A 12154-nucleotide genomic window follows, 5' to 3' on the forward strand; every position below is an offset into this window, starting at 1 on the left:
CTTGAAAATGGCACCAAATATGCCAGCTAGTAGCACTTAACAGTCAGGTCACCTCTTACATTTTTAGATGTTGTTACATAATGCTGGAATACAACAAGCCACATATGATTTTATTCTATGCTTTCATATTTCTTAATCATAAGATGCCAGCTTCACCTTGCTCCCCACGGTGACTTGACATGATTGCGTCTTCTGTCAGGAGTGCAATACCATCTTTCACCACACTAACGGTTTCACGTTTAACAGCACTGCAACACCAGAGAGGCGCTGTTTTACCAAATCAAATCAATTCAAATGGGAAGACATGGCCACGACAAATCGACACAAATTCAGTAAGTACTGCACGACCATGAAAATGATTTAACTGCATTATTAAAACGACAATAACAGCTTCAGTAATAGAAGACCTGCTTCCCTTAGCTTCCAGGGGAAAACACCACCGATAGCATCACCACGAATAACCAATTTCCCTCTATTTGAAGATAAGTTTCATTTATTTAAAAGCAGCCTACGTCCAAAAGAAAATACTCACTCATTCACACATACATACATACATACATACCTATGCTAACACATGTATTCCCTCTTTCTCTGTTGGACACGGTCTGCGCTGTAAGCTAAATAACACTACTCTCATTTTCCTCTCGCGGCTAGCATGCTAGCTCTAGCTAACGTGAGCTACCTTTAGTAGTTAGTTATCTTCTTGAACCTTAAAGCCTCCATGCCCGGTGATAAAAACGGACCGGTAAGAAAAGCATTGCAGCCGGTGAAAGTTTGTTAGTATGAGGGTCGGTAACAAGCATACGGTTCGGTATCAGTGGACTATCTTAATAAACGGGCTGACCCACTGACCGATGTTGTTGACATCACTGCTGCACGCTGTCCGCCACCCACTAGGAGACGGTTTGCACAACGGTGTAGGAGTGGACAAGTCGTCGTCACAGCCCGGAAGCTGCGGCACATGCGCATTGCAATTGGGGAAAAAGTGCCGTGCCCTCAAATGATGCCTTCAGGTGCTGCGCCTGGCCTCGAAACTCCTAATACAAGTTTAAAAACAAACGCCTGTCGGTGATAATGGGAAGGTTGTGTAATATAGGCGACCTCTAGTGGTGGTCTTCCTATCTCAGAGACATTTCTGACACATTATCACTCAGACTACATTGTTGTATCAGGGTAGTGATGCCATTCAGATCTGAATCTTCATGTAGGCCTATTTTTGCTTTGTTGTTAAAATCGGATTAACCTAGGTGCATTTAAATAAAAAGACATATATATGTATCTTTCTTGATGCATATACCCCCCAAAAGTCATTTGATGTTCACATAATTATGGTTTGCCATGGGTGACACACAAACTTATGTTTTATGCTCATTCATTTGTTTTTGAAAACAAATGAAAACAAAACAAAACCTCTCATTAAAAAAGCCAATAATAATAAAGGGAAGAATCATCTTTACACTCCAATTGGTATGCTATTCATTCAGTATTTATTTTGAAATAAAAAGTCATACTGACCTTAAAAATATTTGTCAGTTTCTACTGGAGTCACCCTCACCTGCTGTTCTTAATATTTCCGACCGCCCTTGAAGGCAGCAACAGGGCTCGCCGTCTGACAGGTGTTGATGTCATTGTCCTGTCCTGCATCATTACTCCTATCCTATGATGTCACCTCAAATGTAACTAACTGTTTGAATCAGCACTACAGCCAGAGACACAAAGGATGCCAAATGTGGCTGGATAGTGAGATCCGCTGCTGAGCGATTTGGTGCAATATCAGTACAAGTTTCCAATAAGGCATATTTCATAGGGTTAAGATGCAAGTGCTCGTGTGTTTCTTGAAGTAATTATTTATCAATGCTTTGAAAAATATAAACAATAAGAAATTAATAAGGATTTGGTTTTCCAGTGTCTGTGGGTCTGTGGGTATTTTGTCTGGGCTTGTATATAAATATTTTTAAAAACCCTCTAAACAGACACAATCATGCATTGCCTCAATTTTCTCTTCTTTAAATAGCTCAGCAGTAGATGTGTGTGTGCGAGCATGTGTGCTGTTTACGTAAGACTGATAAATACACACCTCAGTGTAATTCCACATCAACATTTCTGTTGGCATGTTAACCACATGGGGAAGGCAATAAACATGAACATGAAAAATATCAAAATGTTTGTTCTACACAGTAGACCCGAAATAACCAGCGTCAACTGCTGTGTCACTCTGTTCTGGGCTATATTTAACGGTGCATCCATTACTATTCCTGGTGTTTTTCATCTCTTCAGTGTAAAAGCTTGTGAGCGACTCTTCAGAGACAGCGCCAAACACATGGGGGCACGAGGAACACTGCATGGCTTCAAACACACCACTGTTACCTTTAAACAGGCGGGAAATTGTGAAAGACCAGCGTAGTCCAACAGATTGACACTTAAGTTTATTTATAAAATCAAATGGTGTAGACCTGGCTCAGTGAATTTCAAAATGCAGTGTGTAGGAATAGATACAAAATAGTACAATAGTCAACCGTCACTGACATTTCTATACATAAAGATCAAGATAACAACATTCTCTACATTTGAGCGAGTATCTCTGAGGAAAAAAATACAAAAAAAAAAAGAAAACTCCTTTCGACAACACTACCTGATAAAGGGAACGGGAGGGCTATGGCTCCCAGGGGACTGTGCCCAAAGAAGAGTGGAGCGACCCGGTGAAACACACAACTATAGCAGGGCGATGCCACGTCCCAGTCTCTCAGGACATCTTTACACCGCGACAACTCGAAAGTTAAAAAGGCACCACACAATACAAGTCACAAGGAGATTTTGTTGCCACACATTTGTAACGCTGTAACTGACAGACTTTAAGGCGGATGTCATGTGCAAAAAACATCTTGAATATGTGTCGCACGTAACTGCTCAGTGTCCTCTCCAGTGAAGTGTGCTTTGATTCTTCCCTTTACTGCTGACCTCTTTAAAAAATATTTGAAATGTGAAAGATTTAAAGAATGATTGCATTATCACTATGTTTGCTTGGTATCACAGGCATATTCCAGGCTTCCAGGTGTGGCAAGTGAGGGGGGAAAGGAGGGTGGGGATGGGGGGGGGGGGGGGGCTGGCGGAGGCCTCTCTATGGATTTAGTTCCTGTAGCTTTTGCGTCCCTCTCCCTCCTTGAGGAAAGTCCATATGAGGGTGTTCACAATGTCAGGCTGGTCCTGCTGCAGCCAGTGACTGGCTCCGGAGATGATGTTGAGACGGAAATGATTCCGGATGTAGAGGCGGCATGCCTCGGCCATCTCCTGCTCCAAGAAGGCGTCCCGCTCGCCCCACAGCAGCAGCACCGGGGACCTGACGTGGTTCTGGCTCAGGGGGAGGGAGCTTAAGGAGATGAAGGAAAAAACACCTGAGTGCTGAGGAGATTTTAAAGGGTAAATGTACCTTAAAACAGAAGTTACACTGTGAAGTTTCAGTAATTGCAGACAGTAAAGTCAATATCTGCAAGTTAGAAAACGAACTTGTGATGGCTGAATTCCATTTAGCCGCTTCAGTTTTAAGGTCCTGTTATTGTTCGTGCTGGCTCACTGTGACACTGTCATAGCTTACTGGGACACTTGAACAGAACTGATGTTGTTAGTATGTTGTTAGTACCACCCGTGCTTTTCCAAGTCAAAATGTCTGCAGCAAAACAGGCCAACAGAATGACTGCGCGCTCAGAGAGTTGTTATTTGAAGTATTCCACCCAAATGTTATATCTGACGGAAACTTGACAGAATTTGTCTGTAGTATGGTAAATAATCAGTGTGTGTTTCCATCGACTACCCTTATGTGAGTATATTCAAGAGGATTTGACAAAATTCGCTGACATGTGAGCACGGGTAACTCTCAAACATCCTGGCATTAACTGCTTTCTTCCTAAAATGCTAAAATGTTAGATCTCACCTCGTGGTTTTTTTTTCTTGTTTTTTAATTCATTTGTGACTTTTTCAAACCAGGGACACTCCAGTAACATATGCCCTTGATTTTTATTTTTTATTTTTGGCGGACTGGAGGCGTGTAACATTGTGTAGCAGCGTGACATGAATGTCTTGTGCACAGAGGCAGAAGCAGGCCTTTATCCAGTCATCAACTTTTCCACCTCAGACACTGAGGTATTTTCATGCGCAAATTGAAAATGTGTGTAAAAACAAACAAAAAAACGTTATCATTGATATCACATACAGTGTGAACAGTGAATCATATCTTCAGAATTCCCACTTTAACAGTATTTCACATTACGAATTTCATGTTGCTTTATGTCTCACCCCAATATATGCCGGCTGGACGGATGTAGGGACGGATGGATGTTGCTGTGTGTTGATGTATTTGTGTCCCCGGTGCTTAGGTACGGTACACGCTCGTGGAGAGACTAATTGGGTATGGGTCAGTGATGTTTCTTTTACGTAAGCACATAAAAGCTATTCTGAGATAAGTCATTGCTTGAGAAGGGAGCAGATGGCGCACTCAGCCATGCGTGCACAGTTCACATGTCAAAATTGAACGCACAGGCAACTTTCTTTGATCTGATTTGTGCCGATCACTCTCGGCCAGCGAGTCAGTCTTACACACAAGAATGAAGGTGTATGTAAATGTAAATATTTGACGGCCTTGTGGCCTAGTTTAGTCAGTCCAAAAGGCCAGTAGATGGCGCTACCAAGTTTCCATTAAATAACAGCTTCATGTATGGTCTCTATATGCACAACACTCAATATATAACATCAAGTTTTTGAAACGAAGACATCATATATACTTAAAGTGACTGTGTTATCACACTGTACAATAACCAACCATGACCAAACACCAATACTGACTAAAAAACATCTCAAAGTACTGCACTAACAGTGAAACGGTCTCCTATGGCAACAGCATACCTGCTCCAGTAGCTGCTGTATAATGCTCGTCTTATATGATGCACTGGTATGGATTAAACCGTATATATATATATATATAAACAGTATATAACATAGTTAAAATTAGCTCCAGCTACAACAGGGGGTCATTCATGATGAATACTTTAACTTTTGATACTTTACGTACATTTTGCTAAAAATATTTAGATGTTTGTACATTTTCAGTGCAGGACTTTTACTTGTGATGGAGTGTTTTTATATTGCAGCACTGCTACTTTTTACTTAATACCAGTGGTGGGAAGAGGAAATACCAATGGTATTTCTAAATCCCTGTATAAAAGTCTTAATCTTTTGGTGAGTGAACTGTTCCCCACCTGAAGACATTCCTGTAATAGTTGAGGGCTCCGGTCAGAGCTCCCGGCTGTGACAGCGCATACAGATAGGCCTCCAAGTCCTCTGCGGTGAGCCATCTGCCTTTCCTCCCGATACCTGTGCTGCGGCTGGTGAACAAGGCCTTCAGAGCCTACAGCAGAGACAGAAGCAAAACACGGGGTGAATTCATGCGACTGGCACAGTCTGATCCAGAAATCATTCACAGGAGGACGTCCATGTCACTGTAATACGAGTCAGAAAAGGAAACCAGCTCTCATGACCTTCGGTCACAGCTCTGGCACCCTGACTTACTGCTGGCTCGACAACATTACATGCTGTGCTTTTACTTCTGAAAACTCCAACTCAGGCATAAAGGAACATTATCCAATCGTACATTTAGTTATCGAAAATATGTGTGCACGTCCTTGCAAAGCTTAACCATTACAGGAAGAGGTCATTTAGATAGAAATTTAATGAGGTAGTGCAACATTTTGGGAAATATGCTCACTCGCTCTCTAATGAAACTATAAATATGAAACTACTGCCAGCAGTCAGTTAGCTTAGCTTAGCTTAGGTAAGCGTAAAAAAGTGTAAAACAACAAGTTGTATTGATTAAACAAATAAGATATTACGTGTTGATTAGCCATCTCCTCTTGCTTTCAGTCTTTATGCTAAGCTAAGCTAAGCTAACTGGCTGCTGACAGTAGCTTTATATTCAACGACGGATCTTCTCATCTAACTCTTGGCAAGAAAGCAAAAAAGCAGAATGCCAAAATATCGAACTATTCCAGACTATTAACTATTAACAGTTTGATTTGTACACAATACATCCTAAACTCTGCAATTTAAAACCAAAACTGGGCACTTTTGATAGTTGAGATAAAAAAATTCAACATTACCGCCTCATTTTTGTGCCCTAATCCATTTTAGCACATGATTTCCTACGGGATCAGTTGATCCGTTTGTTTACTGCATCTAACCTCTGTCACAGCAGGCTAGTTTTAGTTAGCATTGATGCAAACGCTAAAAATGGCCTGATACTGTAGTGCAACATACACCAATGCACATGCATACGCAACACACACACACACACACACACACAACCTTGACCTTGAAAGCGCTTAAGCCCACACACACAACAGACCACCTTGAAATCGTTGATGGAGAGCATGAGCTCGGGGAAGCGGGGCAGCTGGAAGAAAAAGAAATGGCTGGACTTCAGCAGCTGGCTCGGGTGACGCAGAGCGTAATCTGGAGGAGAGAGGGGGGAGAGAGGTTCAGTTGCTCAGTTGTAATTCAAGGCCAAGTTTGGGGGTCGTCGACTGCGATAACCCTCGATGACTTTGCCTCTCTGTTTGCACCAGTTAAACCAGCTGCCCCAGCTTCACATTAGCCTCCCGTAATTAGCTTCTCATCATCTTCCCCTTAAGACAGAAGGGGATTTGCCAGATGGACGCAAACATGGAAGTGAAGCAATAATACTTCCTAATTAATGATAATAATTACACCAAAACCAGAGCATCGCTAATTAGCATGAAGAAAATTGGCTTTCTTTCACAACATAAAGAACAATGCCTGAGGATGTGATCATTTACACATAGGGAAATCCTACCTGTGAACACAGAAGGGTGGGGACAGTTCAGGACGATGAGTTTTGTCACCATCTCTGGGTAGTGAATGGCGAACAGCCACGCTATGGTCCCACCCCAGTCGTGGCCAACAAGGCAACATCTGTTGTATCCTTGGAAGAAGAGCAAATGCATATAAGGCTTTGTTATTGTAACAGAAGAAGCTGGATGTTTGTGCTGTTTATTAAAGCCATGTCAGAGCCTGGAAATCAATACCGTTCTCGCTTCTTTATTGCTGGCTTCCTCCCTCAGAGGACATTTACACCCATCAAATGGATGTATTTCATGACATACAGCCAAATGCAGATCAAGGTCAGGGCATCCGTCTGAGGGATTCTGATCACATTACCGTTCCAATCCCTGCAGACTAATCCCCTTACCTGTGCTCGCACCATTTACACCCACTGGTATGAATCATGCCTGCAAGCCTCATCTCAACATTGATACCACTTGTGCTTCAAAAGGGGATTGTCATAGACCTGGGAGCCACTTTTGGAAAATGATGGAGGGCCTTGGCTGCTTCTGCTGTCTGTCTTTCAGCGTTTGCTGCAAGCACTGATAGTTGTTACCAAAATGAGAAGAGGGCAATGTCACTTGCCATGCGTGGTTAAAGGCCAAACCTCTGATTGGTGTAGCACCGTTAGCTGGCCGTGAATGTGGATTACAATGTGGGTCATGTGGGCTCCAACCGGTGTAAAAAAGGCTCTATAGTCCAATCACAGATCACAGCACAGCAGTTATTATATGGTCAATAAAGCCTCCCTCTTCCACTGAAATTACCATTAAGTGAATCGTTTGCACAGCATTATGCATTACTGAGTGCTTAGCTCCTGAAAGCCTGTTAAGAAATTAACGGTGACAGCTAGAGCTGAGCTAAATTATTTATAAGAAATATGTTGAAAAACTGCTTGAGAATATTTACCTCTGGGCTGCACTTTCACTGGGTTAAAATCGTGGAACATATACTTGTTGTGGCATTATTTAAAGCTAACTCAATATTTCTATAATAACAATAGACTAAATGACTACGTATAATGTGAAAGGTGTCGCTTTATAGTGACGAACCCACTGAGAATTATCACCTGACTCAGCATCTCTCAAGCATTTTAGCCTCTTTCAGCTCATTGCTTTGGTTTTGAAACAAAACAACAACTTTTGTTCCACTGCCCCCAAGTGGCCAACAAAAACAAATCCATTATGAAGAATGATTGAATTTTGCTATTAATGGATAATTATGTTTATTATAACAGGATTTAGGAGATTGTTTAAAACCTGCTTGATTATCTGACTATTTGTGTTTCTTGCCGAAATGACACTTCTTTTTGATCGCCGCAGTCCCAGAGTACGATGTTATTATTACTGATAGGAACGATGGCCAAACTATAACAATGAGACCCAAGTTGTAATAAACCAGAATTATACTTCCATAAATGATCCTGAACAAGTGAGGACAGTGTGTATGTGTAACAGAATCAAGATGTGACCATCTGAATTAGTTCAGTTTTCTCATAATTAGTTCTACAACAGTTGCTGTAACACACTTGAACACGAGGTGACAGGTGTGAAGGAGTGGACAAACATAGAGCTCCTTGGAGTCCTGAGAGAATTGTCACTGACATTTCAGACAGGTTACCTTGTACAGTGTGTAACAGTGAGGAAATAACTGGGATATGTTTGCCAGTAAAAGAGCAAAAAAAATGTAATTCTGGCCAGATAATCATTAGTGGATGCTGGTGCGTGCAGGCGGCCTCGGGCTAGCTCCCTGCTAGTGTTAGCATGCAGTCAGCAGGCTGCGGGGCTCTGTATCTGCACGATGTCCCGTGATCAGTAGGAATGAGTCACAGGAAGTTTGTCATGCCATGCTGCAGGCCTGAGGGCTGTCCGCAGATCAAGACTGATAAACAAGTTTATTTTGTGACTCGAGACGATGTCAAAACAGAGTCCGCTCCTCTGAGATATTCAAAGGTAACAGACTCTTGTTCTCTTGTGCCCCCCTCACCTAAGTACTCCACAATGTCCTTGACGTCGGTAACCAGGTAATCGAAGCGATAACTTTCGGCGGAGAGCGGCAAGTCGGACTCCCCGTAGCCCCGCATGTCGACGGCCACCACGCGGAATTCGCTCTTGAACTCGCGCAGCTGGTAGCGCCAGGAGAACCTGAGGCACACAAACAGATGCAAAGGTGACTGATTTCCTTCATTTCTTACTTAAAGAGACAGTCCTTTACAGCCTGTTTTCCATTTGAAGGGGCACTCCAGCGATTTAGCATTTCACCACCCATAAAGTTGGGGAATCGAGACAGCCTGACTTTTAGTCCCTAATATGGAGGTCAAACCCCGAAAACTCTGATTCTTATATACACAAAATTGATCACAAAATTCAACATTGTCTTTAATTTCTTCCTCCCTGCCACGCAAATCTGCATGTCTTACCAACTCCAACCCCCTGATTTGTAACACAGGCTGTCTGTTAAACATTTGGAGTCTCCAAGCCCAAACCCAGATAACCCTGATGCCATTATTAGGGGTACTTTTTCCAGACTTTAGAAATCTCCCTTTAGAGCCACACAACAGTGCCCCTTTAAATTCTTATACCGTACAAATGTGAGATAGTTATAAACTAACGTAAAGCTAGCACTCAGCTTTCTTCCCAGCTTAGCAAAGGTCACCTCAGTATAATAGAAGCTGTTTTAGATTGTAATCCGTCCACTGATCATGGAGACTTGGATGACTTCCTAATTGAAGATCTTGTCTGCTGTAGAGGCTCCTCATCAGGACTGAAATCCCCCTCCTCCTCTTCCTCCTCCTCCTCCTCCTCCTCCACTGAGCTAGATGCAGAGCCCTGACTGTGATTCTGATGAGTCAGTATAAGATCCCAGCACTCAGCCCTCAGATCTTAGAATATAGATGAGGTTTAGAGCAAAGTAAGCCCCTCGGACCCCTCCACCCTCCCTCTGACACACACACACACTCTCTCATTTCTAAGAGGGAATTAGCACACTTAAAGAAAGTGTAAAGACTTCTCTCCAGCCATCTCACTCTCAGCACAGTTCATCATTCCTGTGAAGAATACGGCAAGTGATGCAGAAAGCGCTCTCCTCGACCGTTAATTAATCCCCGTCCTGTCAGCAGCTTAGATAGTATGTTGGAGATATGGACAGGCTTACAGCTCTTGACAGCCTCTTTGGCCTCGATCCAGGAGCCGTTTTTTCATTTCATATCAGGGGGAAGAGATCTTGAATGCTTTGGACCCTTTTCTTCCCCCCGATGGCAAATCATGTCTGTGAATGAGGACTCCTTGCTGGCATAGATTTGTTTTTGCAGCCCAGGAGCCAGACTGCAGAGACTCGACAGTACAGCTGACACATTAGAGCCAACGATTTCTCACAGACGGGTTATTTTAGAGAGGTGACCGATGTAACAAACACCAAACAACCTGAACAAGCATAATCTTACAGTTGGTTTGTCTGCTGCTGCTGCTGCTTCTGGGTTCAATGGAGCTAATACTGTTACCACAACTGCCCACCCCCCACCCCTCTTTTGACCTACCAGAACTCAGGGAAGCCGTGTAAAAACAGCATGAGTGGCTTTCCTCTCTCTCCAGCGGCAACATAGTGAAACCTAAGGCCAGACTCCTGGGTGAAAAAGAGACACATAAACGTCAAGTCTTATCTACAGCCACTTAGCGGACACAATAGAACAAGTCAGCATTTGTAAATGAGTATTATTGTAAGTGTAGCCGCACGGAAATAAGTGGGAAATAATGTAATTATGTAAACAATACAGGAGTCGCTTATTTACTTCTGAATCAACGCATAAATGAGAATATGCATATTTAACGAGTCGCTCTCTTGCTACATTAGATTTTTTAAAATCCTGCGTTATCATTGATGCAGTGCCACTTCGACTGAGCCTGAAGACACTGTATTGTTAGCTGTGAATAGTGTGTGTGTGTGTGTGTTCACAGATAACACCAGGGCCAGTGTGAAAGCTCTTTTTTATACTGGTGCCTTCTATCATCATGAGTCCACGCTCATGTCAGTGTGCGGGCGATTTCAGCCTGCATGGACGTTTCCATTGAGGCAGGAGACACAGCTTCACCCTGACATGCGTGGACAAATGTTTGCTACTTTTCTTCATCTGACTGCGTGCTTATTCCTGTTTTACTTTACCTGCACTATCTTCAGACAAACACGAGTCTCTGAGTCAACTTCCTACAAGTCGTCTCCGTCTTAGTTTAATCTGCAGCACGTCACCAAAAGACGAGGCGGTTGAATGAAAACATGGGGTCGGTTCATTCAAATGACAGTAGTCACTGGTCGGATGTTGCCAAGTACATTTACTCAAGTACTGCACTCATGGGGTACTTATACATGACTTGAATATTTCCATGTTCTGCTACTTTGCTCTCCTACCTCACAATATTTAAAGTGAAATACTGTATTTTTGACTGCACTACACTTATAGTGCAGCAGTTATAGTAAGTAGCTACTTTGCAGATTAAGATTTTACATACAAAACATATATATACAGATATATATAATATCATCAGAGTATTTCAGATTTTAGATGCAGGACTTTTACTTGTAAATGTTTGTACTGTAGTATCTCTACTTTCAAATGATTACATGAATAATCCCTCCATCACTGACGCTCTAGGCTTTGGTTGAGGTAGGTTTTCGTGGCAGACATGCCTCTGTACAAAATTACATAATCTCAAACACACATCGGTTGTTAGTTAGAGGCTGGCAGCACGTCGAGACGTGTTGAGGCGGAGGAGCTGTTCTTTCAGCACCACCTGAGCGCAGCACCGACAAGAGACGTCTCAGGATAAATAAACAGCCTCATGATCTGCTCAAATATCAGGCCTGTTTGTCTTTTCACGACGCGACACTGCGAGCAAGGTGTTGTAGGGTTTTAAATATCCTTTTTTTCCCCCCCAGCTCACAGAGACCAGACACCTTTCATGTCCAAGTGCATGCGTGAGTGTGTGTGTGTGTGTGTGTGTGTGTGTGAGTGTGTGTGTGTGTGTCTTACCTTGATCCTAACATAACAGTGGGTTCCCAAGGACGTGTCATTCAGACATGCCGGGGGAGTTTCACGGATCACCCACTGGAAGGTTGTTGTCGGCCTTAAGATGATGTTCCACCAAAGTTTCAGCAGGGCTACGACGGCGCACACAGCACAATAACCGTATATCAACGACCAATACCCCAAAACTCTGATTTTCAGCGCAAGTCTGATCAGAAATAACAGCAAGTTGTGGAGCACTCTCGCCAT

The 12154-nt window shown here is 42.9% G+C and overlaps 1 protein-coding gene across 1 annotated transcript; it reads right to left on the reverse strand.

Annotated features, from left to right (window-relative positions):
- Positions 1–3126: 3126 nt before the first annotated feature.
- On the reverse strand, positions 3127–12154 carry ephx4 (epoxide hydrolase 4). Its single transcript, XM_070909508.1, has 7 exons — positions 11912–12154; positions 10424–10509; positions 8875–9032; positions 6860–6988; positions 6395–6498; positions 5250–5398; positions 3127–3367 (listed from the first exon to the last, which is right to left on the reverse strand). The coding sequence occupies exons 1-7, from the start codon at positions 12152–12154 to the stop codon at positions 3127–3129; spliced, it is 1110 nt and encodes a 369-aa protein (XP_070765609.1).

The sequence above is a fragment of the Enoplosus armatus genome, chromosome 7, assembly GCF_043641665.1.
Source record: "Enoplosus armatus isolate fEnoArm2 chromosome 7, fEnoArm2.hap1, whole genome shotgun sequence".
NCBI lineage: Eukaryota > Metazoa > Chordata > Actinopteri > Centrarchiformes > Enoplosidae > Enoplosus > Enoplosus armatus.

Coding starts and splice junctions, on each gene's coding strand:
- ephx4 (XM_070909508.1), bottom strand. CDS start 12,154: ATGGCGAGAGTGCTCCACAACTTGCTGTTATTTCTGATCAGACTTGCG. Junction 9,033..10,423: donor CACGGCTTCCCTGAGTTCTG/GTAGGTCAAAAG, acceptor TGTGTGCCTCAG/GTTCTCCTGGCGCTACCAGC. Junction 6,499..6,859: donor CCACCCTTCTGTGTTCACAG/GTAGGATTTCCC, acceptor TCTCTCCTCCAG/ATTACGCTCTGCGTCACCCG.